General features: G+C 39.2%; 2 protein-coding genes across 7 annotated transcripts in view; both read right to left on the bottom strand.

Annotated features, from left to right (window-relative positions):
• Nucleotides 1–3374: 3374 nt before the first annotated feature.
• Nucleotides 3375–17109, bottom strand: GNG4 (G protein subunit gamma 4). 4 transcript variants are annotated; one of them, XM_068185031.1, is made up of 3 exons: nucleotides 16881–17109; nucleotides 10431–10536; nucleotides 3375–4143 (listed from the first exon to the last, which is right to left on the bottom strand). In XM_068185031.1, exons 2-3 carry the CDS (start codon nucleotides 10524–10526, stop codon nucleotides 4015–4017), a joined length of 225 nt encoding a protein of 74 aa, XP_068041132.1. In that variant the 5' UTR covers nucleotides 10527–10536; nucleotides 16881–17109; the 3' UTR covers nucleotides 3375–4014. The 4 variants fall into 4 exon arrangements, with proteins under 4 accessions (XP_068041132.1, XP_068041129.1, XP_068041130.1 ...); XM_068185028.1 differs by lacking the exon at nucleotides 16881–17109 and adding an exon at nucleotides 10724–11054; XM_068185029.1 differs by lacking the exon at nucleotides 16881–17109 and adding an exon at nucleotides 10680–10844.
• Nucleotides 17110–20470: 3361 nt separating this feature from the next.
• The window catches only part of LYST (lysosomal trafficking regulator), a 77340-nt gene continuing 72100 nt past the window's right edge, over nucleotides 20471–25710 (bottom strand). For all 3 annotated transcript variants that reach the window (XM_068185025.1, XM_068185026.1, XM_068185027.1), the window contains 4 exons: nucleotides 25422–25519; nucleotides 24219–24375; nucleotides 23937–24008; nucleotides 20471–22585 (listed from right to left, as the gene is read on the bottom strand). In XM_068185025.1, the coding sequence (XP_068041126.1) occupies nucleotides 22447–22585; nucleotides 23937–24008; nucleotides 24219–24375; nucleotides 25422–25519 (466 nt within the window). In that variant the 3' untranslated portion in view covers nucleotides 20471–22446. The remainder of the gene's footprint in view (nucleotides 22586–23936; nucleotides 24009–24218; nucleotides 24376–25421; nucleotides 25520–25710) is intronic.

The following is a 25710-nucleotide window of genomic DNA, read 5'->3' as shown; positions in this document are numbered from 1 at the left end:
TTTTGTGTCTTCCTAAACTGAGCAGTCTGGAACTGAAGCATGAGGTCTAACTGCCCCCCAGCAGTGCAATAGTGCCCCAGTGCCAGATGAAATCTTACATTATGCAGCCTACAAAACCAGGACTGCTGGCTCTCTGTTTCAGACATTTTGTGTAGTAATTCAGAATCCCCCTTTTGGTCATTACTAGTTGGTATTGGTACTTTTTCATCTCAGTCAGCTGCTCATCACTTGATCAGTAGGTGGCAGTAATAGACAAGCCTGTGCAGTTCCTACTTGTAATAGGAATTTGGGAAAGAAAACGCCCAATTTTTGGGTAAAGCTGCTAATTTTGTTTGTTCACAAGCATGAGTGGTGTAAATGTACTTGACAAACTCAGAAGTACATCTTTGTCTAACAGACAGAAAAGATGTTCCCATACCAGTTCTGATATTTATGGCTGTACTTAATTAAATAGTGCTATAAAGCTGGATTCAATTAGATTCAAATGTACATTATTTACCTAAAGATTAAATGTGCAGGTGCCTGTAAAATTTTATGTAACACTTATTCTGGTAAGTTTGCACACTATTTTTCACACATTACTATTTAAGTCAATCAAATGACTTTAAGTATTAGTTTTCAGTAAAAGAAGCCTGTATTTCCTAGGAACCACTCCTCCCCCAAGTTTTCTTTAGTCTCTTTGAAGAAACAAATCCATATTCTGATGCAAAGGACAGCCATAATTATGGCATTTTCTTGGAAAATTATGTATACAGCTTTTTTATCCTTATATAATGAAGAGATAGGAAAAACTGTATAATCAGGTCCTCTCAAAGCACATATTTTGTTACTCCTTTGATATCAGAAATCCAACTGGATAAATTACTGCCTTATTGAAGTTTAGACTTTAATATGCACCTTTACAGACTGTTGTTCCCAAAGTGTTCTTTCTTTCTGTTGGAGCTGATCCTGCTGTAAGTCACCGCAAAAAATGCCTGGTTACAACACTTATGAATAATCATTTACTTTAGTGCCACTGACAACAAAGATTGTATTTATTTTAACCTATGGTGTGATGTAGAATAGCTTACTTTAAACTTTCCTCCATATTTTTCTCCTCCTTTGGCCATAATTTCATACAGGTTAGCTTAAAAAGTTTGCCTATCAGCACTAGCCAAGCACCCTGCTACTAATTTAATACATGATATAGGAAGCAAAGAAGGGGAATTTAGTATATAATAGAGAGGAGGAAAATAGTTTTTAGGATTGAAATGGTAGCATATTAAATTCAAAGTAAACCAAAGAGATTAATCTCATAGAGGCAAAACAGCCAGTCCCACATGTGCTACTGAGACATTACAATTTACCACCAATCTATTGGGAACTCTCCCAAATAAATTCCATGTATTTATTTTTTTATAAATTAGAAGCATGAAATCATCTTAGTAGATACATTTTATTTTTTTTAACCTAATGAAGTTTATGAATTGATGAAAGAAACCACAAACATGGGAACCAGCTATTTAAAACGTAACTCCAACACATTCACAACTCCTTGAAGAAAGATTTTGGAGAAAAAACCTGAAGATCAAAAGAAATACATTCTCCGCCTTGTGAATAATAATTCTGGATTTTTTGCAAATGCATTTCTTATAACCAGAGACTCTCAAAAGCACTGAAATGTTTCAATCTCAGGATATCAGACACTCACCCCAATTAGAAACAGAAAGCAAACTGTTTGCAATACTGTACTAACCTGTGGCAATTTTGTTATTTTAGATGGGAATGCTAATGATGAGCCACAAATGCAAGTTGTTACAAAGCCTTTGAGAATAAAGCTGTATGCCCTATATTCTCCTCCCATGCTGTTCCAGTTAAAACCATACATGCGGAAGGACAAATGAAAATGTTGCCATGGTGATCAGAGCAGTTACTAAATCATGTATGCTGTAGGAAGGATTCCCTAAAGAACCTTATTAAGCATTTTGTTGCTCTTTTTAAATAAATATTTTCAGAAAGCCTTTTTTAATTTCACTGTTAATAAAACAGCTACTCAGTTAGCTAAACCCTATTTCTCTACCCTCAAAATAAAAACACACCATACATTAAGAAATATTTTCTTAAAAGTTAGGAATGGGATTCTTAAGCTGAAAACTTTGAAATAGGAACCAAGGATGAGCCTACCTGTTCAAAATACTTCAATATTTTTCAGCATAGGTATGTCACACCTGCTAAGATACTGATGTCTTCAGCTGCCCAGGTCAAAAACCAAATCTTTGAATGAAAGACATCTCAAAAGCCTATAGGTTAAAAGGAATACTGTTATGTAGGGGTTTTTACAATAATAGTGCATGTGAGACATGAGGTGAGTTCTGCCAGCAGCAGAAGCACCGTCCAAAGCCCCCTGTCCCTGTGTCCAGACTAGTAGCTGAACCCAAGTTGGGAGAGGCCCATTATCCAAGCTGAACGACAAAGAAAACAAAACCTGTACAAAGCAGACATCTTGTATTTCCACTGCACAAAACAGTACAACAGACATCGATGGAAACTGCTAAAAATAAGCTGGAGAAGGTACATGCACTTTGGGGGAAATGCGCATGGCTTTGTTCACCAAGGAGCCCTTTTCAGCATCTTAATTCAGCATTTAAGAATACCCAAGGCCCTCAATTCCTCAGCTAGTTTTTTGCCTTGCAGGTATTTAAGATGTTTCTGGAATACAAGTATGTGCAGAGGAAGGGAGGAAGCTTGATGTCTTATGGGTGGCTGTTCAGTGTCTCAGCTCAGACTGGTGCAGTTCTCCAACGAAATTGTCTCCTGCCTTATGGGGATGGCTGATACACTGTACATATCAGGTACTGCAGTGAGACAACTGTCCTAATGCACCTGATTGAAAAAGAGCTTTCAGTTTTTTTAATAAGGAAAAGAACAACAACAAAAAAATCTCTAAAGTAACAGTTGCTTCGATCAGGTGCCTTGTATGAGTTTAATTTTACATCATGAAGAAGGCAGTCTTGTTTCACACCTCATTCTTTTCCTCTCACTGCACTTTTAAGTCGAAACAAAAAAACATTCCAGAACCTCCAGAAATTACTTGCTGACAACTTAACTAATCTGTGGCCACAAAATGTACAAACATAGTGACTGTCAACAGCACAGTGGTCTCGCTGCATATCCTAGAACAACATTTATTTACCATTACTCTCCATCCCCATAAAGTCCTACTCTTGTGGGCAAAGGCATGTAGAGGGCTGCTCAGAAAATGTAATTCCCCCTCCCTGTGCTGTTCAGGGCAGTTTTACACTCCCCACTAAAACCCTCAGGAACACTTATTTCACAGTTCCGTTTACTTTCTAAATAATTTAAATCATTATCATTCAAAATAAGATACAAGCAACCACATTTTTCTACATTTTTATTGATGTAATCCTGATGTGTGACTATACATCTCCATTCTGCTCATAGCTACAATGGCACTTTACTAGGATTGTTTTTGTAGTCAAGTTTCTTACAGTCTTCAGAAAACATATTTATAGACACCACTTACTGTATAAGACCAATCATTCTAAACACTGTAAATCACTGGGATTTTTTTCCTCAATAGTGCTACTTGAGGAAAAGGTCACACTACTCTCTTTAGATAGAAATTTGTAAAGGCAATTGAATTGAATTCACCTTCCAGAGAAAATAAGAATGTTAAAAATAGCTTCAAGAATTGATATGACTCATTTAGATCCCAGAAAAATCTATTACTAGCAAAGATATCTACAATTTGATACTGTACTTGGTATTTTCACTAAGACCTTAAGAGTATTTATGAAGAACTGAAATTAAACTTGTACATTGCTCTGAAAGATAACCATTACCTTGAATTTTTCTTTTTTTTTTAATTTTAGGGGTTTTTTTTAGCCAAAATTGCACTACTTTCCAAAAATATTGTAGTTTTGGGCTAAGTATTGACATCTGAAGAAAAATTGCTAAAAGCATGCAACACTGATACCAAGTTTTAGCAGATGACATTTTTAATTGAAAACTGACTCAAAGGATAGTACAAAAGAGTTTCTTCTCCCTAAAGGGATTTTCAGATGCAGGTACAGGAATAATAAGGGGATCTTCTCCAATGTGTGCATCACAATATGCCAATAAATCTGCTGCAGCCTTGGATACCTAATAGAAGAGAAGAGAGAGCTACTGTAACACTTAATTCTGAACCAGTCTGAATTGCATAAATGTTTTTCATAGAACAAATGATAATGGAAGCTATCATGAAACAGGGAGTAGATTGCTTTATCCTTTAAATATTGGACACATCTCTTAATTTGCTCTTTCTAGGCCTAGTAATCCTTCCATACATTTTATCTAACATAGTGACATAGTGACATCAACATATTGATTGATATCATCCACGTGGAGCTGTTCCTCTCCATCAGAAGGAGGTCAGGAGCACACAGTCATTAAAACATTTATATGTTAACCACCCAGAAGCAATAAGGATTCTCCTTGAAGTGTCTGTTTCTGTAGAGAAACCTGCTTCAGCTCTTACTCCCATTCATTGGTTTTAAGGTTTTTCACACACGCTCTCTCTCTACCTTTTGCTTCTCTGGTTGCAAAATAAAAAGTTCTTTAGGCACATGACCATGGGATTAAAAATAAATAATAAATCAGGAACAAAATTTGAACAACATGTGTCATAGTATTTAAGCTAAATACGGCTCTTTTCAATGAAGCAAGACTAATGTCTTTTGATTAGTATATTACTATAAGTAGACCTTTATTTACAGCATTTATTTAAACTTGAGCACTACCTTAATATTTTTTAACTTAATATTTTTATAGTTCTAAAATAAATAATTCTCAAGTCACCAAATTCAGAACATGGGTTTATGCTTACTGAAAAGTCTATAAAAATACAAATACATACAAAAATGTAGCAGTGTGTTGAATATTTGCAATGCAAGCTATTTTGCATTAAATGAAAAATGAAATATTAAACCTTGTAATTTTTGCAGTTTTGTGCCATAAGAATATTGGTGGCAGTAGGCCAGTGACTCATTTATTTTTTCAAGAATTTAGAAAGTATATACAAGTTTTTTTTGTTCTGATCAGTCAGTAAGATATTCACAGCTATCTGTATCTCTTTGCTTTGATGAATTATTGGGTTTTCAATATTCTGATAGTTGAGAAAATGAATTCTGGAGTCTTTATAAAGAAGTCTTTTCTCTGAGCACCATGACAGCTTGTCCCCCATCAAACACTGAGGTCAGCATGTTTGCACAACTAGAGTGAAGAGAAGAAATAAATTGCATTTCTGGCATTTTTCTAGCAGGTGTGTCACCAATGTTAGCTTTAAGCTTCCCCACGCCCTGCTTGTTTTGGCATGAACCCAGCCCATAGTCGCTTCAGATTAGATCCATGAAGTCAATGGGTATTGAATCATAATTTGCATGAAATTTGAATGAACTTCTGAAGACAGTTACAGACTTTATTTCTTTATTTTCTTTATTTTTAAATTCCATATATCTTTGTAGAATCTTTAAACCATGGAGAACCTGTGGTTGGCACCCCAATATACACTATCCCCCTAATGAGGAAATAAGAGTGTTAAGGTTATTTAAAATTGGTTTGTGTTTGAATTGGCCTGCAAGAAAAAAGGGTGACAGAGACACCACATATGAACAGAAGGCTGCTGGGCACAGGTGAAACAGAAAACTGAAAAACTCAGAAGAGATTCACAAGGACCAGTGCTTCTCAAAAAGAAGCAGGTAAAACAAAAATGTGTTGAAAGTTACAGACTTCAAAGTACAAAGGATTGTAATGATTTTCCTGTAATTATCTTGTTAGTTTCATGCATGGATAAGCAACATCAGCCCAAGTATATTGCTTTTCATTCAATAGAAGAGAAGTACAATTTCAGACCACATTCTTAGACGGGAGAAACCCAATAATATAATTTCCTGTTTCTCTACGTATTGCTGTGCTTTGATATGATATAACAAAAAAAAAAAAAAAGGATGTTTCACTAGTAAAAGCACAACATACATTTCTGTATCTAACTTGTCCTGCAATGCTGGTAGGAATGTTGTGAAGCAGAGTAACACATTCACAGAATCACCTGTGCTGGAAAAGACCTTTGAAATTATCAAGTCCAGCCTTTGACCTAATGCCACCTTGCCAACTGGACCATGGCACTTGGTGCCACATCCACTCTTTTCTTAACTCCAGGGATGGCAACTCCACCACCTCCCTGAGCACTCCACTCCAATGCCCCATCACCCATTTCTGTGAAGAGAAACCCTTCCTTCAATGTCATGCTGTTTAAGTCACATTTTAGTTTGCTTTTAAACAAACCATAGTATGATTTATTTAAAAACCAGCCTGCAACAAGAAACTGAGGACCATGATCATTGTCACAAACTAAACCTGCACTAGGCCATATATCTTCATCTTTTAAACAAATAAAAGGTTTTGAGAGGAAAAATCCTCCCACTGGGATTACAGCTGTCATAAAAAAAAAGTGAATTATAACCGTTTCTTCACTAAAAGCAGAGTAACTTAGGCCTGCACAGTGGAATAATGACCATTCACAACAGGGAGTTAAATGAGCTGCTCACAGTCCAGGAGCAATGAAAACACGAGTTCCTGCGGCTGTGAGCAGCATTGCCAAAGTCAGACCTGTGGCCCAAAAAACAGCAAAATACAATATTGCCTCCAGCACATTTCCTGCTCAGTGTCATTATTGGGAAGAGCAGTAGTGGAAGGCCTGTGCACTGAGCACGGCACCAAGGCTCCAGCAGGGAGGGCTGCTTTGGCACAGGCAGCACCCACATTGATGTGCTGATCGTCCCGTTGTGCCATGGAAGGAGTTAAGTGGAGCCCAATCTATCGTAGATTTAAGGCGTTATTTGTAGCTGGACGTTGCTCTACAGCTTCAAAATAGCTTTTCCTAAGAATTAAAATAAATGCATGTGATTTGAATATTCAAATGAAGCTAACACATTTATCATGTCAGCTTTCCTACGCAATACGGCTTGGTCTGCAAATTCTAAGTAATTTATACACATTGCAGAAGTGGCTAAAGAAAAAAATCAGTCTCCAGTTTGATTGATGAATTCTATCAGAAAGTTAACATCTCATTTTTAAAAAATCTTTTAAGGTGTATGGATTAAAAGATGGAGTATGTAGGTATCACACTGATCTCACATTTTGTAGAATTACTTTTACTCTTGCAGAAAACACACTGGTTATCAAATTAACAAAAGGAGAAAAAAAATCCAACAAATCACTCAATCCTGATGCTTTAAAGAATTAGTCTCAGGAGGACTGTGAAATTTTATCATTATATTTCAGAATAGCAGAGGTGATAAAAACTGCCAGAGTTAGGACATCCTGTTAGCTGCGCTAATAATTATAAGCTTCAGTGACAGGGCAAAATGCTGCAATTACAATGTCTTCTGCCTTGTCATGGATTGTGACTAATTACCATCCTTGCTACAACACCCACTCTGCTTATCCTTTACATCTAAAATAAAGAGATTCACACACATTTATTGGCATTCTCACTGTTCATCTCCTAACACTATTGAGAACCAGTTAGGAATACTTCCTATCTTCCTTAGGAAAAAGAAAATGGAATGATAACTGATGTGCCAAGGGTCTTAAATGTCAGAGCTCTCTTGCTTTTCTGCTTGCAAAGAGAAAATTAGGCAGAACTTTATTCTGAGGACAGCTCTGATAAACACCAATACTAACTTTGCTTTCTCAATTTTACTGCTAGCATCTTTAGAAGACACATTATTCTACAAGTCACGAGGCCACTGTTCACCTGATTTACTTGGGTATTTCCTAGCTTGGAATCTGCATTTCCAGCTTCCTACTTACTTCTCCATTATAACTCTAGCTGTTCCTTTGCCAGGTAAGACAGGTTCAATTATGATCCTTCTGGCATTCCTATGGTTTACAAAAAAACCCACAGTAATCCTCCTTCCAACTACTGATCAACACACCAGTATCTCCATCCTCCTCTTTCGAGTTGTCCTGCTTCTTTCACACCTCAGCAGCAAGTTGTCTTTGCGGAACCTCAGAACACAGCACTGCTTTGGTGCTCTGACTGGCTAGAGGACGTAATAGGACTTATGAGTTGAAAAATCCAGAACACTGTGGGAAGTCAGCAACTATCAACATACTTTTAACTACATTTTAATTGAGTGGACTCAACTCTTGCTGGTTACAACAGCTACTGTGCATTGGAAACAAAGTGTCTCTGTAGGAGAAAATAAACTGGAACTTCTGATTTTCCCAGTCAATAACACAGACTCCTCTTCCATGTTAGCAATGTGGTCTTGCCTATTCTGGCAATAACAACTTGGCTATAGCTATTTGCAAAAGAGGATTAAATTAAATTAAATTATTTGGAAAGCCCTGATCTTTTGTTAAATGTCTAACTAGTTTAATCAGATGCAAAACACCAGAAAAAACGAAGTAAATTCATTTGTCTACCTTTACAGTAATGATCTGAGAACTTAAAATCTCCTATTGAAACCACTGGAAAATCTCTTGGTAAAATTTGACTGTGCTGAAACACACATTTAACTGATTCAAGATTAAAAAGCCAAGCAGATTTTGAAGGAATAAAAAGCCCATCAACCACTTCTCACAATCCCTCATATGCTTGTTCAAAGAAATTCTAGAAATTAAGGCATTTTGAAAAGTTATATTTGTTTTATGTTAGTATAGGAACCCTCATAATTCTGAAACATGCCAGATTTTCTTTGGTGTGTGTTTGGTCCCAGGCTGCTTCAAAAAGTAAAATAATTGCACTTTCAAGCTGCCTGTTTTTTAGATCTGCCACATTTGCTAATAACTGTGTTCATTTTAATTAAACTGACTGTAAAAAAAAACCCTATGTCTTTCTTGCAGCTATGTCTTTCTTGCATGTGTAATTAAAAATGTTATATACCTAACTAGTGAAGCTATTTGCAAAACTGTCCTAATGATGTGGGACATGACAGTTACCACTGCATATACAGAAGCAAGATTAAGGCAATCTACTAAGTATCAACAACCTCAAATGCCAATTAACTGGGCCGTATTTTTCCAACCCTTTCCTCTGCCACCCACACCCTCCCTTGTCCGTTCTGTTCATGCAGCTGCAGTATGACCCGAGCTGGGACTAACCAAGGCAGACCTTCTTTTACTGCAGGAAGCAAACACCTATCCCTGTGAACAGGATATGTGATGAATTTGTGACACGCTATGAAATAGAGGAACTACTTTTGCAAATTCAACGGTCTTTCAAGATATCGCTAAAAACTGCCACAAAACAGAGTGACTGAAATTTATTTTTCATACGAGCAAGACTGTCCACTCATGTGAATTGCACTAATATTTCTGAATTATAAATATTACTTTTTCAGCTGGTGAGTTTGTGATCTGAAACTATATTAAAAATCATAAATATATACTACTGTCCCCACGATGACTACATGCAGACTTTCAGTACACAGGATGGATGGACAAACAGCCTGAGTTAAGACTACATGAAGATTTTAATGTACAACATTTCTAAATTGTCCTACTGACTTAATAATCTGTTACAGTTTGTAGCAACTCAGTTACAGTTGTTTGTAGAGAACTGTGTAATTTTGATGCATTACTTTTTAAAGATGTAAAGACTAAAAGACTAAAAACTTTCTTGTAGAGACTGAATTTTTTATCGAAATAATGATTCCCTATTTTCAGGGGAAGAGAACAAAATAAATGAGCATTGCTTTCTTTAAAAGTTCTATGGCATTTTTAGCTTCTAGGTGCTTGATATTTCACAAAATTTTAGCCTAGTGGAAAGCAGAATGACATGCAAGAATAATCCACAGGATTTTTTGGTTAAAAAAACTGAAAACCTCTGTTTAATAGTGCCTTTAATGACAATATTTAATCCACAAGAGGCATGATGAAACCAAATCTTCACATACAACATGTTATCGAGTGTGAAGAATCATAACTGCACACTGCAATCATACATGTTTTTTGTGCAATGACGTCTGCACTAAAACCAAACAAAGCAAGGCAATTCAGCTTGTCTCATCATTATTAAAATTTTTTGCAAGATCTTAAAGACTTATTCCAATTCTTAAAGGAGAAAAATCAAGAACCCAGAGCTGCACTTAAATTCAGCTACAGGTGACAAAGAAGAGCACCTGTGCACCTGCCAGCTGACTTTAAGCATTTCACAAAATACCGCTTTTGACAAATGGAATGGACACTCACACAGAAGCAGACTTGAAGCCAGACTTTGGAAATTGCTTCACTAGAACCCACCAGTCGGTATGTAACTCGCTCACAGTACTGAATATTGTTTTATTGCTCAACACAGATTCTTGATTTCTGCATTATTAAGGGCATGCTGTTCCACAAACTAGTCAGTGAATTCAAAACGTCAACAATAAGTCTAAGTTTACCTTTATTCTATCCATGTATGCTTCCATTTTTAATTGCTCCACAGCTTTCCTGGCTTGAGAAATACTGGTTGTACTGTTTGACACTAGTTCCTTCATTTTGTTTTTCCTGGAAGAGATGAAGTTGAGACCATTTAAAGAACAGGTAGCAAATGCAGCAATCACTGAGAGAACAGTTATCTGAACTCTAACCAACCCTTGCCCACCACATCCACACTGCCAGGCTGTTGGTCACGAATACAAAGCAGACACCATTTATTTCTGTTCTCTTGCTCCATGGCACTTTATTGCATTACATATTTGCATCCTCGATCATCAGCATTCCGCCTGAATCCTGCAAATGACACACAAATGCAGAGCACATGACCATGACTTCAGCATGAAAATGGTTGCCCTGGTTCACGTTGCCAACGCAGAACAGCTGTTCACAAACAGACTTTGCAGGCATTGCACAGTTTGGCTCCATGCCCCAGTTACACCTAGAAACATCAAAATAAGCTCAGAAATGTGTGCAGTGGAAATTAATGCCACACCACTCTCACCAAGCATCAGAAAGAAATTTTAAGATAGAGAATAAGTCAGAATTCTGACTATCGATAAAAGAAGTTTAGAAATGAGGTAACAGATTAAGATGAAATAATGCAACTTTTTTCTTAGACACCCCAGCAAAGTCTAAAGATGACTAAACCCAATACAGTATGCTATACAGGATAGGAATGCTTTATTTTTAAGAGACCTGCAGCTCTTGGGAAGGAACATCTAGGTGAGGTATGGTAGCATTTGGTTCTGTTGCATTGCTTCTCCCTGAGGGATTAAATCAGCTCAATATCCAGCAGTCCTCAGCACTGTAACCAAATGAGTCGAGACCTCCACATTCAGACCCTGACTAACTTAAAATATTTATGCGAGAGGTGGTCTGCATGTTAGACTCCCTTGTGCTGACACCTCTATGCAGCGCTAGCCCAGCACAAGAAACAGTCACTGTTTTGAAGTCACTGGAGGTTGGACTAAGGCCACATGGAAAGATGATGGGTTACAGATGACCTAAACAGATCCCAGTCTAGCTGTACTACCTAGTAACACTGATGCTGAGGTTTCAATCAGGCAACATTCCCCTGTGGTCCTTACCACAAGGGCTACCTGCAGCCAGATTGATCTGGCACCAAGCCTCAGAAACCAATACAAAGTTCAGGAGGATGCAAAGGACACAGAGGCAGATGGAACACAGGGAAAAAAAAAAAAAAACCAAAAAAAAAAACCAGCCAAAAAAACACGCAAGGAGGAATTTTGCACTGCTGCCAAAGCAATTTTAGGCTCAGGCCCTTCAAAATGAATACTTCCAGCTTATTTCTGGATAAGAAGCAAACACCTAGAACCACACAAATTTCCCTTCTTGATTCTTGATAGCTTACCTGATCCAGTCACTGGGGTGTAAGATACAAACAGGAAATAAAGTAGGACACCTGAAATGCTCTTGTAAACAAACCTGTATGTACAATGCCCCTGTTGGACTCAAGAGAAGTACACAATCCATAGTACAGGAAGAATGGAGGAATAATTTTTAAACTACTTTGATTTTGCAAAACACAAATGCTCAGAGACAAGGCAAAGACAGTTGCTTCTTCTCACAGCCTGATATGAAACCAACTGCTCCTAAAAATCTGTAACCTGTGCTGTAAAACAGGGCGGTGTAATACAAATACCATGGTGAGCTATGCTCAACACTAATTTGAAGAAACAACAGAATCTTTTCCTTTCAGGTCTAGTATAAGTCAAGGCAGGGAAATGATACTTTAGAATATATTAATTTTGCCAAACAAAACAAGAGCTTTAACATATGCCAAGACAAAGAACAGGTTTTCTGCATATACGTGTGTCATTTGAATGGAACACAAGTTTCCCCCTTGCGTGCTCTGATGAAATAAAATCGTGTCAGAACACAGCAGGTTTTTTGTCTTCATCTTTGTTTACAATTTTTTAACTCATATTCCTTACAAGGCACAGGACTAAATACATGTGGAGGAACTGGCTTTGCATAAAATGCCATGTACTGTATGAAAATCCACAACCAAGCCACAGCCTCCAATCCATTTTGAGATGTGTTTTGACTTGCAGTGGAAAGTCAAATAGCAGAAAGGATACAAGACATTCACAAAAGGAGAAGGCTCTCAATTACAGCTCATCTCTGGAATTTTTGTTCGACTCAACCTCCTCACTGTTAAGTATCAACCTCTCTATAAAAATTAGAATAAAAATATTTAGTTTTGTTTACAAAATGATACCCCCACAAGAGTGAATAATTTAAATTTTATCATCTCCCCATCTACCTTACTAATGATCACAAAGTCAAAAATGTCAAAGCAAAATCAAGTCAGAGGCCTTTCTACATTTGCCACATACATTTAAATTAAACTGAATTAAGCAACTGCAACTCCTTGAACAGCCCAGAGAATTCCACATCTCCCACACTTTTTTGGCAATTCACTCACTCATACTGTAAAAGCTATAAGCATTAGAGTTAGACAATTTGAACTGTCACTAGCTACAACAAAGTTGGCAAGAACAGTGTTCATAGTACTTCCAGCCACTGTTAAAGCATTTACAGAATAAGGATTGAGTTAAGTCCATAGGAGAATTTTGAAAAGGCTATTAAGCATAAAAATGCTTCTAAAAGTTCAAACCATGTTTCTAAAGCAATGCCACAAAGATAATATATCCTTACCTATATTCTGAAACACCAAATAGGAAAATTTAAAACAAGAAAAAATATATATTGACTAGTAAAGCATTTCACAGTATCAAAAAACAACCATTAAAAAAAAGAACTTTAAAACAAAACAAAAAAAGTCTGGCACTAGGCATTTCAGACACGGGAGAAAATTTCCACTTATCCCCAGCAAGAGGTTTGTTTATACTCTGAAGCACAAACATTTGTTCTGTTCCAAATCCTGCTCCAACCTTGGCCTTTACATACATTTAAATATTTAACTACTATATTTCTGGAAGTGTTTAGCATCCATTTAAGCATTTAATTTTTTACAGACAGGTATGGTTCCATAACTTTGTGAGACTGACTTCTCCTCACATACCAAGCTACATATACCTCTACCTTCTCTCACTCTCTGCAAACACTGTACATACCTGTGCATCATTTAAGGCCCTATTACATATGGTGTGATGTTGACAATGCGAATTGTAACCACTTTCAAACCAGGCTGTGATAAAGATCCCTGTGCAGACAAAACTTTGTATGACACTTGATTCTGTTCTCCTTAGAACCTATGATAATAACCTTAAGCTTAATATTCTTTAATGAAATAAAATTGTTACTTAGGAATAAAGATCTGGAGAGAACAGTAATTTTAATTACAAGAGAATCTGTTACACACCCATCCCCTGGAATGGGGAAGCCTCTCCCTCAAACATCTCTCGCAGGGTGTGTTTCATCTGAGGCTGCGCCTGACAAATGGATCCGATCCTTTCTCTTAAGATGACTCCTCTTAAACTGCCCAAGTATTCTCTAGGCCTGTAGTCCCACAGGAAGGCACATTTATCTTTATATTGTACCTGGGTGACCAGTCTACAGGATCATAGAATGGTTTATGTTGGAAGGCACTTTTAAAGATCACCTGGTTCAAGGCAATGCAATGTTCCTGCAATGAGCAGGAACATCATCTACTATATCAAGTTGCTCAGGGCCTTATCCAAGCTGACCTGGAATGTTTCCAGGAATGGGGAGTCCACCACTTCTCTGGATAACCTGTTACCGTGTTTCGCCACACTCATGGTAAAGTTTTTCCCTTATATCTGATCTGAATCAGCCCTCTTTTAGTTTAAAACCATTACTCTGCATCCTTTCACAGCTGGCCCTGCTAAAAATTCTGTCCCAGTTTTTCTTTTAAGCCTCTTTTAATTACTGAAAGGATGCAGGAAGGTCTCCCTGGAGCCTTTGCTTCCCTCGGATGAACAATTCCAACTCTTTCAGATATTCCTCACCGGAGAGGTGCTCCAGCCCCCTGATGTCCTGGTGTCCCTCTCCTGGAGTCCCTCTCCTGGACTGGCTCCAACAGGTCCATGTCCTTGCCGTGCAGGGGACCCCAGAGCTGGATGCAGTGTGGATGCAGTGCTGAGTAGAGGGACAGAATCACCTCCCTTGACCTTCTGACCACATCGCTTTTGATGTTTAAAAGGAATAACTTCTCCCCATCATTTGAATTACCTAAGACACCTGGAACCAGAAATTCTCAGCTGGGTTTGCTACTGCTCATTCCTGGCTGTTTTTACCTTGGATCAATACAGGCACACACAGGCCCCGATAGTCACTGTAGTTACAGTAACTGTGCTAACGAGCAGCCTTCATGTTACTGCTGCAGCCAGCAGACCTGGATTATAGGGAGCTCATTTATCCAGCGTGTTTTTGTGCAGCACACTGAGTTCAGTGACCTGGTCTCTATTGATTCTTTTCTTTTAGGGGAACACCGGCTGGCCTAATGAAGAACTGTGACAGCAGCTACACAGCTTTTTTTAGCCAAACAGTTTCTGCTGACTGGCACCCCACACCAGACAGCCCTTTACTAAAGCATCACTCCTGAAAGCTGCGCAGCAACAGCCTCCCAGCCAGCTGCATTTTCTGGCATTTTGTTTTGTTTACCTTACCTTGTCCTTTTTCTGGGTGCATGTAACTCATGTGTGCCAAAGTTCTTAATTTCCCAGGCTCCTAAAAATGCTTGTGAAGTGCAGCTTTTCCTTTTTTGTTTTTACAATGAATGATTATACCCAACAGCATTTCAAAGGCAAATTTATCTTATTATAATGCAGAAAGCTGCATAAAAATTTGCAGGTATAGCTTGATGCTGCATTGGGGTAAGGAGTGCAACCTTCACTTACTAAACATTATAAATACTTGTTAGTAAAATACAGAAAAAGTCTAAAAACTTGAGTAACATAGAAGCAAAATTGAATTTTCAAGCTCTTCAAGATAGATTTCTACAAGAAACGGATGAAAAGCTGCGATTCCCCCACCCCCCTCTAGCTCCAAGTACAAGCTTACAATGCCATACCATAAAAGTGACCTCTGGAATTCAATCTAAAAAGGCCTAAACCAAATTGCTGCCTTAATCTAAAGTGATGGAACTGAAATTACTAGCTTAGAAAACCTGGGGCTGACAGCTCCAAAGAACACCTTCCACACAAGCTCCGTACTTTTTGGACCACACAGCCCAATAGGAAAGTTAACCCAATCAATCATTCAACTAAGTCCCAGTGACATTAGTGGGACTCATCCCTGGATAATGACCTGCAAATCACATCCTAAATTGCGCCACATTTCATTATCCACTTGCAGGAACATAAACAGCAAAATTTACAGCCTCACAGCTGTTCGATGCCAAACTGGTCTACCAATGAAATTAAAAGAAAAAAAAAAAAAAAGAAATAGGAAAAAACCCAACTTCCCCTGCTATCTCAGTTCTCACTCTAAGATTTACAGCAACTGATGTAGCTCTGTAAAGAGAGAGGGAGGGTAAGGAATCCTTTTCTTTCTCTATCTCATGGCTGCACAAAGAAATACAAGAAAATTACTACTGGAGCTTTTCACTCCATCTCCTAAGGAGAAGCTTAGTAGTACAAGCAGAAATGATTAGATTAAAGGCAAGAACTATTGTTCACGACAAGGAAAAAATGCAATTTTCATACCATCAACGTGGTGACTTTGAAAATAACTTCTCCTCATGTAACTGCAAATCAGCGAAACTCCAACAGCTCAGTTCTTGTCTAACGTATCACATCCAGTCCAAGTCAAGTTCCAAAGATTCTTGCCATCATACCCAAATTTTTACTCAAAAATATCATCTTGCTTCTCAACATTAAAAAATCAGAGGAAACAATGGCTGAACTAATGTGATATTTCCCAAGGACAATCTTTTTGTGCAATATTATTTATCATCAGCATACAGGTTATGTGAACATATAGCCCAGCAAACCAGTAGAGATTTGAAAAGTCTGAGGTTGAAAGATTTGTCCTGGCTACTGTTTTACCTCTTTAGCTAATTTTGAAAGACAGCTGTGAGCCTTCAAAGAAATACCCAGGAAATTTTGATTATTCCCATTAAACGCCGCTTAAAACGAATTTGAACTGAATTGCAACCTACAATGAAGGGAGACCTTATCCTGGAAGCTCGGCACTGCATCACCTGCAGGGCAGAAGCGTTTTTTAAGTTGTTATTCCGAGTTTTCTGTCTCACTGCACTGCCCTAATGGCTCTGCTGTGCAGCAGCTCCCAGCACCACGTATCAACGATTACCGCCAGCAGCAGCCGGGCAGCGGGAGCTGTTCCTCCGCGAGGAACAGCCAGCAGGAAAAGCGGCCGCTTCCTTGAGCCTTCGCCCCAGGCAGCTGACGGAGGAGGAAGGAGCACGCCGGGAAGAGACCCCCTCCCCGCCGCCCGCGGGATACCTGGGCTCGGGGCGGGTTCTCCGGAGAAGGATGCTCCCCGCCGGTGCCGACCAAAGCCCGACGCAGACTCCTGCGGATAACCGGGAAACTCCGGCCGTTGCCTCTCCGCAGCAGCCCACGGGAACACCGGGATGCCGGGCGGAGCGGCCAAGGGTTTCCCAGGACACCAGCGCCGACCGCCGCGCCGGCGAAAGCCCCGCACGGAAACCCCGACCCGCCCAGCGCTGGGCGCCCCTCCCGGCACCTTCTCCCGCCCGGGCCCCCGGGCACTCCCTCCCGCCGTCCCTCCCTCCCCGTGCGGGCGCGGAGGCTGCGGGCAGCCCGGCGGTGGCACATGGCGCGGCGGGGCGGGGCGGCCGCGGCCCCCGGTGCCACCGCCCTCACCTCCGCCTGCCTCTGTCCCTCCTGATTCCTGCTGCAGCTGCCTCCTGCCCCGGCTCCAGCAGGGGCTAGGGATCAAGCGATCATCCATGTAGCATTCCATGATCATTCTCAAAGAGAATCACAGAGCACAGAAACAAAATCAATTAGGTTGGAAAAGACCTCTGAGATCATCGAGTCCAACCTTTGATCGAACACCGCTCTCTCAACTAGACCATGGTGATAAGTGCCATATCCACTCTTCCTTTAAACACATGCGGGAACAGCGACTCCAGCACGTCCCTGAGCAATCTATTACAAAGTTTAATCAACATTTAAGTGAAGAAATTCCTCCTGCTGTCGAAACTGAACCTCCTCTGGCACGGCTTGAGGCCATTCCCTCTCATCCTGTCACTTGTGATCTGGAAGAAGAGACCGGCCCCCACCTGGCTACGGCCTCCTTTCCTTGCTAGCTAAGGTCTCCCGAGTTTCTTTTTCCCCAGGCTAAACAGCACCAGCTCCTGCAGCCACTCCTCACAGGACCCGAGTTCCCTTCCCAAGTTAATTACCCTTATCTGGACATGCTCCAACACCTCAGCATCCTTCCTGAACGGAGGGGCCCAAAACTGAACGCAGAATACTCAGGGCGCTGTGCACAGTACAGTCACTGCCCTGGTCCTGCTGGCCACACTGTTGCTGATCCAGGCCAGGATGCCATTGGCCTTCTTGGCCACCTGTGCACAGCTGGCTCATGTTCAGCTGGGTGCCAACCAGCACCTCCAGGTACTTTTCCACTGGGCCACTTTCCAGCCACTCTGCCCCCAGCCTGCAGCGCTGTACTTCAAACAGCAAAGCCCAAATGGCACTGGGGTTTGGGGTGAGAGCCCACAGTGCCTGTCCTGCCCTCACACCAAACAACAGAAGGATGATGTAAAAAGCCTGCTATGAGGAATAGAACTGCTGTGGGAAGGGGGCTGCTTAGACTCACCTTGTCAGGGCTAGCATGTCAGAAGAAAACAATTCTGATTCATAGATCAATTTTTATATGGTTCTCCCTATAAAAGCTGTATGGCTCAGCAGCATTTAAAAGTGCCAATTAACATCTTTAACTGAAAATTTTGTCAGCTGCAATAACCTGCTGGCAGGATCACCAGAGTCTCATTAATTTTCTTCCCCAGTAAGAGAGCTGCTCCCTCTGGAGGGATGTATGTTTTCTCCTACCCGTCTTCAGCACATTTTCTCATTCCATCATAATGGAGCAGAATTTCCAAGTAACATTTGTTTCCTATGTGGAGGAGAACAAGGAAGAGTCCTATTTCTAAAGGTGCTTTGGAGCAAGGGCAGCCTCTTCTGAGATGGAGTCAATGGCTTTTGGGGTAGTGGCTTGGCAGAAGGAGATGCAACAGGAAGAAGGTAAACATCACTAAATATAATTAGGTAAGTTCATAAGCTTCCCATAACTAGAGTTCCAGAAACTGATGGAAACTTCACTGGCCTGTGCTGCTTCTCCTTCATTCATGTTCAACCACATCAATCTACAAAAGGCCCCATTTCGTACACAAAGGATTTACATGCTATTAGACAAAAAGCACATAGATAGCTCTGATCATGAGGCCATTGTCATCAGAATATTTTTACCACTGGATTCTAACAATTTTGAGTTAAGCTAAAATATAAACGTGGGAAATGGCTGTTTTAAAAACATGTTTTCATCATATATTACGCAGGTATTTCTTTTAAATTGCCTTCTTTTAAATCTATAAACTCAACCTTCCACTAAAACCAGGAGTCGCCCTTACAGGTTCTGAAAGCAATACCCATACAGCTAGCACAAATTTCTATTCCTTGAAATTACATAAACTTGGCCCTAATGAGTATTACACAGGCTTCAGTCAATTGCATTAGAGAATAAGGATTTAATTTTTTTTTCCCTGGCATTGCTAGCTCAAAGCTGGAAACAGTAAGCAAGCTCCTGTTTTACTCAACTACCTTCTCCTGTGTACTCCAGAATAGTTCAAGAGTCTATCAGAGCTATCAGAGCAGCCACATTTCATTTTTAATCTTTTTTTAAAAAGTATGAAATACACAACAGAACCTATTACAGAAACTCTGATGCAAAAATCAATGTCCTTCTGACCCCACTCCAGAGCAGTAATGGCAAATAAATCTCCAAACAGCAGTCACTTGTCAGTAGTTTGTAACTTAATACAGCAGTAAAGTAAAAAAAGGTGTCTGTACTTATAGGGGCTTAAATATTCCAGTGATTATTTTTCAAGGCAAGCAGAGCTTTTAAATAGTAATTGTTGGATTGCTTTTCTGATAGAGTAGCAGCATATGGAAGTGTAACTTCCATTTTCATATGCAAGGAAAAAAAACCAATATAGCTTTAAGCAAAAGAAGGCATGAAGAAATTAAAAGGTAAACTAAAAGTTTGTTAGTAGCAAGCCAGGTCATATTTCTCCCACTGCTCCATTGTTATTTTTTACTATTATTATTATATTGTTGCTTATTTCAGTTCAGGTTTTTTTCTTCCTTCTGTTCATTGTCATGGGTTTGTCTAAGCAGTGGATCTTTAAGTTCAGGGTTCCCTTTCAGTAATGGGTTGGAGATTCCCTCTCCTCACCACAAGTGAATATCCAGCTATTGCCTCCCCTTCCTTTTCTCACTATGTCTCTCCACTATCAGAGCATAAAGGTCTGGATTTACCACAGAATCCTGCAATGAGGTAGACAGTCCTTGCCCCATGAACCTTTCCCAACCCTGGCTTCCAGCAGAAAGAGCCTCACATCCTGTCAGATGGCTCCCCAAGATCCCAGTCTTCCAATTTCGACCCATCTTTCTGAGAATCCCAAAAGAAGTTGCTTTTCTGCCTTTGCTGCTCAGACAGGTTTTCACAGTGAGAAGGCAGATGGAAGGAAGGGGAATGTCTCTGTTTTGAGAGACATCATTTCATCCAAATTCTAGTCATGCATCCTATGAGAAGGAAGGACATTTTGCACATGCACACAAGTGCAAAGTGATATACCTAGAGTTTCCCACTTCCCATCTTACACTCACCACCTTCAGTTTCACAGACACAGGATGCAGTCCATAAATGGAACTTGCCCACTTCATGATTTTTCAAATATGAGAGACAAGGGAATCAGCAGAAACTGATCTGGAGCAAGGCGTGAAAGATTCCCTAAAAGAAGAAAGTTGCAACTAAGCCAAAAACACTAATCATCTCAAAATGGTTTGATACAAAGATCTTTTTATTACCCAACAATGTGACAGTGTATATACAAATACAGTGTGGAATGTGACATTTACAGGAAATTTAAGTACATCATGCACAGACCCTATTGCAATGTTATTTTAATAGTTCCAGAATATTAAGCTGAATAAATATTCCTTACTTCAAAAATCAGTTTTACTTTTACATAAAAATATATAATATTGCACTCTTTACAAGGCCAGCAGTTTTGCATATTGGTTTGTAACAAGTGGAATTCTACTTTATAAAAAAATAAGCCTTTGTGAGCAACAGCCCAAAACAGGGAGCACAAAAGCACCCCAAAACCACAATGTTTGTCTTTTTTTCCTCTTAAAGCACATGACATCAACATGAGCCAGGAAGCTTTTCAGCTGGTACTTGGACCTTACATTAACATTCAGACAGAAAAATATGACTAAAGCCATCCCATACAATACTGCTACAATAATATGCAGTTTAAAACTCAATCCATACAGTATGCAGCCACTTGCTTAATTGAACCAACAATGAGCCTTTGTGTCACGAACTATGAGAACATTTTTCTTAAGTTTTTCTAGTTTGAAAAGTTTGTCAACCGGGAAATCTCCAGAGTTTCTGAAGACTACCTGGAATTTTCAAAATAAGTGTAAAGACTGCTTGTGTGTGTATGTGTGTCACCTTCGTCACAACCTGACAATTTCATGTAAAGTGTTCTGAAAGCAGATGAGCCTTAAACATGAGAAGACACAGCGGTTTGAATGGCAATAGTAGGAACAAGTCAGTGATAAAAAAAGCAAAGCAATTTAAAAGGAAAATGTAACTACATCAGACTTGTGTCACATTCTTGCTTTACCATTCGCATTACTAGTAGGCACTCTGTCATGGTGCCAGGTTTAGAGGTCTTCAAATCCATCAACTGAAATACTAATTTGTCATGTGGCCTAAGATTTCAAATTTGTTAAGCCGTTCACAATAGAGGCTTATTTTTCCCCTCTCATAAAACAGCCCCCAGGAATACACAACAAATTTGCACAGTGTATATCTGTGTAAACCCTTCCAAATCATCTGGTGCTAATGAACATTGATTATTCAAGCAGTTAGATTCAAACATCTTACAGTGTATTGAACCTCAATGACACTAGAACAGGAGCACATCTGTTCCTTCTTTAACACCTCTTTTTAGAGCTCTGGAAGATAAGCTGTGTGTGTACGTAATAGATGTTCTGCCACAGAACTGCGATAGCCAACTATCACAAAGTTAGGGAGTTCACACTGCATTGTGATCTAACCACTGTTTCATGATGCCATGAGGTGCCTACCCATCACTAAGACAAATCTGTCATTGTTGTCTGTTGCAAAGACTATTACAGTAACAGAGAAGATGGCAAAAATTACAAATATAAAGATAGCAGAAATTCTATTTTTAGCATTACAATACCATAAGATGGTGCAAAAAGCACCTACTAAGTTCTTTGCTTCTCAAAAAAAGCAATTTTAAGTGGTCGTTGATTTTTAAGTTTTTGATTGCTTATCCCAGAGCTAACCATACCACACTCAACTAATGAGATATACATATGCTGACATTTGACACAGATATTTACAGAACTTGATGCTGCTGATATTTTACATACTAAGAGGGGGAATAAGCATAATCAATTTTTTTAAATACTTCTGTCCAAGAAGTAATTAAAAAAATACTGTTGGTGTTTTATATTGCAGCATTGAGCATTCCTTAGTCACTTTGCTGGCATTGGATAATATGACCAGACATTCCTGCTGACCTGGATATGCTTCAAGTTTGTGCATGCACATATGCAATCTTACAACCACCTTAGGCTGCTCTTTTTAAAAAACCCAGCTATTCAGTCATTCTAGAGACATTCAAAGTACTTCAAAGTCCAGTTAAATAAGAGCTCCTATAGCCTATTGGGATTAAAGTGCATCAGAGACATGAGTTAGCAGCAGGCCCCGCCGTCACCCAGCTGCGTAGCTGCTGAGGAAGGAGTAGAACATGGGCAGCTTCAAGCGCTGCTGGTCCTTGCGGCACCAGGCGATGACATTCCCATCACTGTTAGCTGTGAACAGGTGATGGCCATCACAGGAAAAGGTAAGGCTGCAAAACAAGGAGAGAGTCTATTTTTATACCAAATGTGGCTATTTATAATGCTAGAAGACATTAAAAGCCCATGAGAGTTCAGCCAACAAAGATGAGCTGTCAGGGGAGGCCCAGTGCCTACATTAGCACAGCAATATGTTTGCATATACCTGCTTATCCACTCATACCCAAACAGGCTGACCCGCAGCTTTGGCCAGCACTTCAACATTCCCTGCAGTTTAATACTCATTTCTTTGCAGTGTCACAGCAAAGGGCAGGATTAGTAGCAAAATCCTACCCTCCTCCCTTCTGTTTCTGAAAGGAAGGATTTTCTGCAACAGAGCTCAGTGCCGTCTGAACTTGCATTGCTGACAAAGGCAGAAACTAAACCCATCAGATTTCATGGCACAGCACAGGATTTTTGTTCAGATGGGCATTTCTTAAGCTGTAACAGGGCTAGTAAAGCCCTTCAGTCATGCCACGGGTAATGTTAGAGAGCATGAAGGTCAGCATCCACTTACTGTCACATTTAAGCAGGAAACTTTAAATTATTCAATAGTACAAAATCGTTATCAACAAGCTTTGTGAAATATGCTGCTTAAAGGATGTAACAGACAATAACTGCTATCAGACAATCTTTTTCATTTCTAAAAAAAACAAAGGCAGTTTGGATTTTAAATGTTATTTTACCAACAGTCAAAACAAAATTTTTCAGAGTCATTTGTTACTATGCTAACATTAAGATAAAATTTTGGCATAACTCTAAGACCTTTGTGCAGACTACTGTTCCACTGGGGATATCAAAGACTCAATCTTTGACTGCTTTCTTAAAACACTTTGGCTCAGGAACTCTGCTCATCTAAATCAAGGACTCTGAGAAAACTAACTACACAAACACTCCACAGCGGCAGCTTCCAGGCTACTCTTGAGTTTGCCCCTTTCTCCACCATTTCCCTCCACCATCAGAAAAAATGGAAAAGGCAGTATTTTCATTTAATTTTGAGGAAGAAACATCTCTCTATTTAAGTCTGGCATAGTTAAGATTATCTCATTTTAACATAGATTCTGAGGAAAAATACTAAATTTAAAAATAAGAGGAGTAGCTATTGTTCAGTTTTCAAGGGAATCCTGCTAATTTCCATCTGCCATCAGCAGAACGTAGTTATTACTGTCATTACCGATACAGTACACTTGTGCTCACTTTGCTTTCATGAATAAATGGTAGGTTTGCATTGCTCTTTTTAGGCATGAGTGTTTACCTCCTAATTTCATGTTCAACACTCGAGACTATTTTGTTGTGGTTTTGTTTGCTTTTTTTTTTTTTCCTAAAGAGAAAAATGCATGCATTGTACACTTAAGATCTTTTTACCTTACAATGGGTTTGGCTGACTTCGAAAATGTTATTTCTCGTACTGGCTTCAAGTCCCACGTACTCCACAGTCTGAAAGAAAGAGGCATTTTTCTTCACACTTGCTTTTACAAATACTTCAGTGATAAACAATCTATTTAGCAACTGCTAAGACTGGGAGCTGAGTAACAGCTTGTCCACCTTCTTTAAAGCCAAATATCAGCATGATGTTTGGCTACATGCTCTCAAACTGTGAGCCTAAGTGATAGAGCATTTTAATAAATAAACATTTCAAATGCTTACCTTACAACTCCATTTTCAAGGCCCCCTGCAATCACATTGACAGACACACCTTCAGGCTGGTTAGAGAAAGCAACTGAGCAAATACTTTCCCTGCAATGCACGTGTCCAACAAGATCACCATTAACTGTCCAAAGTCTCAAATCACTGCCTCCTCCAACTGCAACAGAATATAGCATGGGAGTATTAAAAAAATAAATCTAGACCACAGTTAAGTCCATAACGTTTAAATATTCCATGGTAAAGAATTCAACTTCTTGAGAGTTCACAAGGTTTAAAAGACTGAGTGTTGTCTTCAATTACTTCTCTCTCTCTCTCTGAGACAGGAAGCACACAAACCACCAAGCCACTGCAGTGATTTAGAAGCTATCACATCCTATTTATGGAACTGCAGTGATTTAGAAGCCATAACATCCTATTTATGGAACATTTTACTTACAAAGCACTATGTGAATTTACTTTTAATGACCAATTTTCAATTACTAACAGGGAAGGCACTAAGATGGAATTCATACTAGCTATCTAAGCAGCTGGTTCTCATCCCTTAGCTTGCATTTTAAGCAAAATACTTAAAAAATAGCAAGCACAGTTCTCTTACCTGGTTATCTGGCATTACTTGATTCTATCAATGAACTAACAACCCAATTACTGCTTTTGTCTTGAAAGGAATTGTCTTAAAATGAAATGTAATGTCCCTTACTAATTAAAGAATACAAAGTTTTGCAGAAAAAAAGGTTTTGTGCGCTATAGAAATGGACTTGAAAGTCTTCAAGATAGTTTCAAAATCTAAGTATTAGTTTTCTGAAACTGCCAGAATAATGTCCCTTTGTCCTTTAATACCCCTTGCCTGCGCTCTGTAATACATGGTACTTTCCTGAAGAATTGTACTTTTGACAACAAATCTATCAAAATAAAAGCAACCAACATCACAAAATGTGAGTCTCCCAGGCACATATGAAATTTCAAGTCTTTTTATAAAGAGACCAAGCTGTTGGCCTTCAAGTCTCTACATCACATTCAAACACCTGCCTAATCACTTCTGGAGAAATTTGTATGTTACTATATTAAAAATAAGCAAAACATTGCTCCTGTATGACTGAACGAATCCTCAGATTATTAATACACACTCAGTAACTAATTTAATTACAACTCTCATGATTTATTTAGTCTGCAAGTCAAACCAGCTTTCTTGACTGACAAATATACCTGAATCACAAACTGTTGCAATATCACCAGTGGTTTCACTAGCTGAAACTGCAGTCACAGGACTCTTGTGTCCAGCCAGACTCTGGACATAGCACAGCCTGAAAAAAAATAAAGGGAACGAGCCTAAATTTCAGACTCAAATGCAGAAAAGGTCCTTTGAGGAAAATCTTAAAAATCGTTACATTAATTTCAATCAACATTTTGGTATCAATTATCAACCAATTATGTTATTTTTCATATTCACTATAAAATTTTAGCACCTTTCATGAGAAAAAAAATCAGTAAGGGT

Source organism: Anomalospiza imberbis, chromosome 3, assembly GCF_031753505.1.
Source record: "Anomalospiza imberbis isolate Cuckoo-Finch-1a 21T00152 chromosome 3, ASM3175350v1, whole genome shotgun sequence".
NCBI lineage: Eukaryota > Metazoa > Chordata > Aves > Passeriformes > Viduidae > Anomalospiza > Anomalospiza imberbis.
This window is presented reverse-complemented; position numbering and strand designations above follow the sequence as displayed.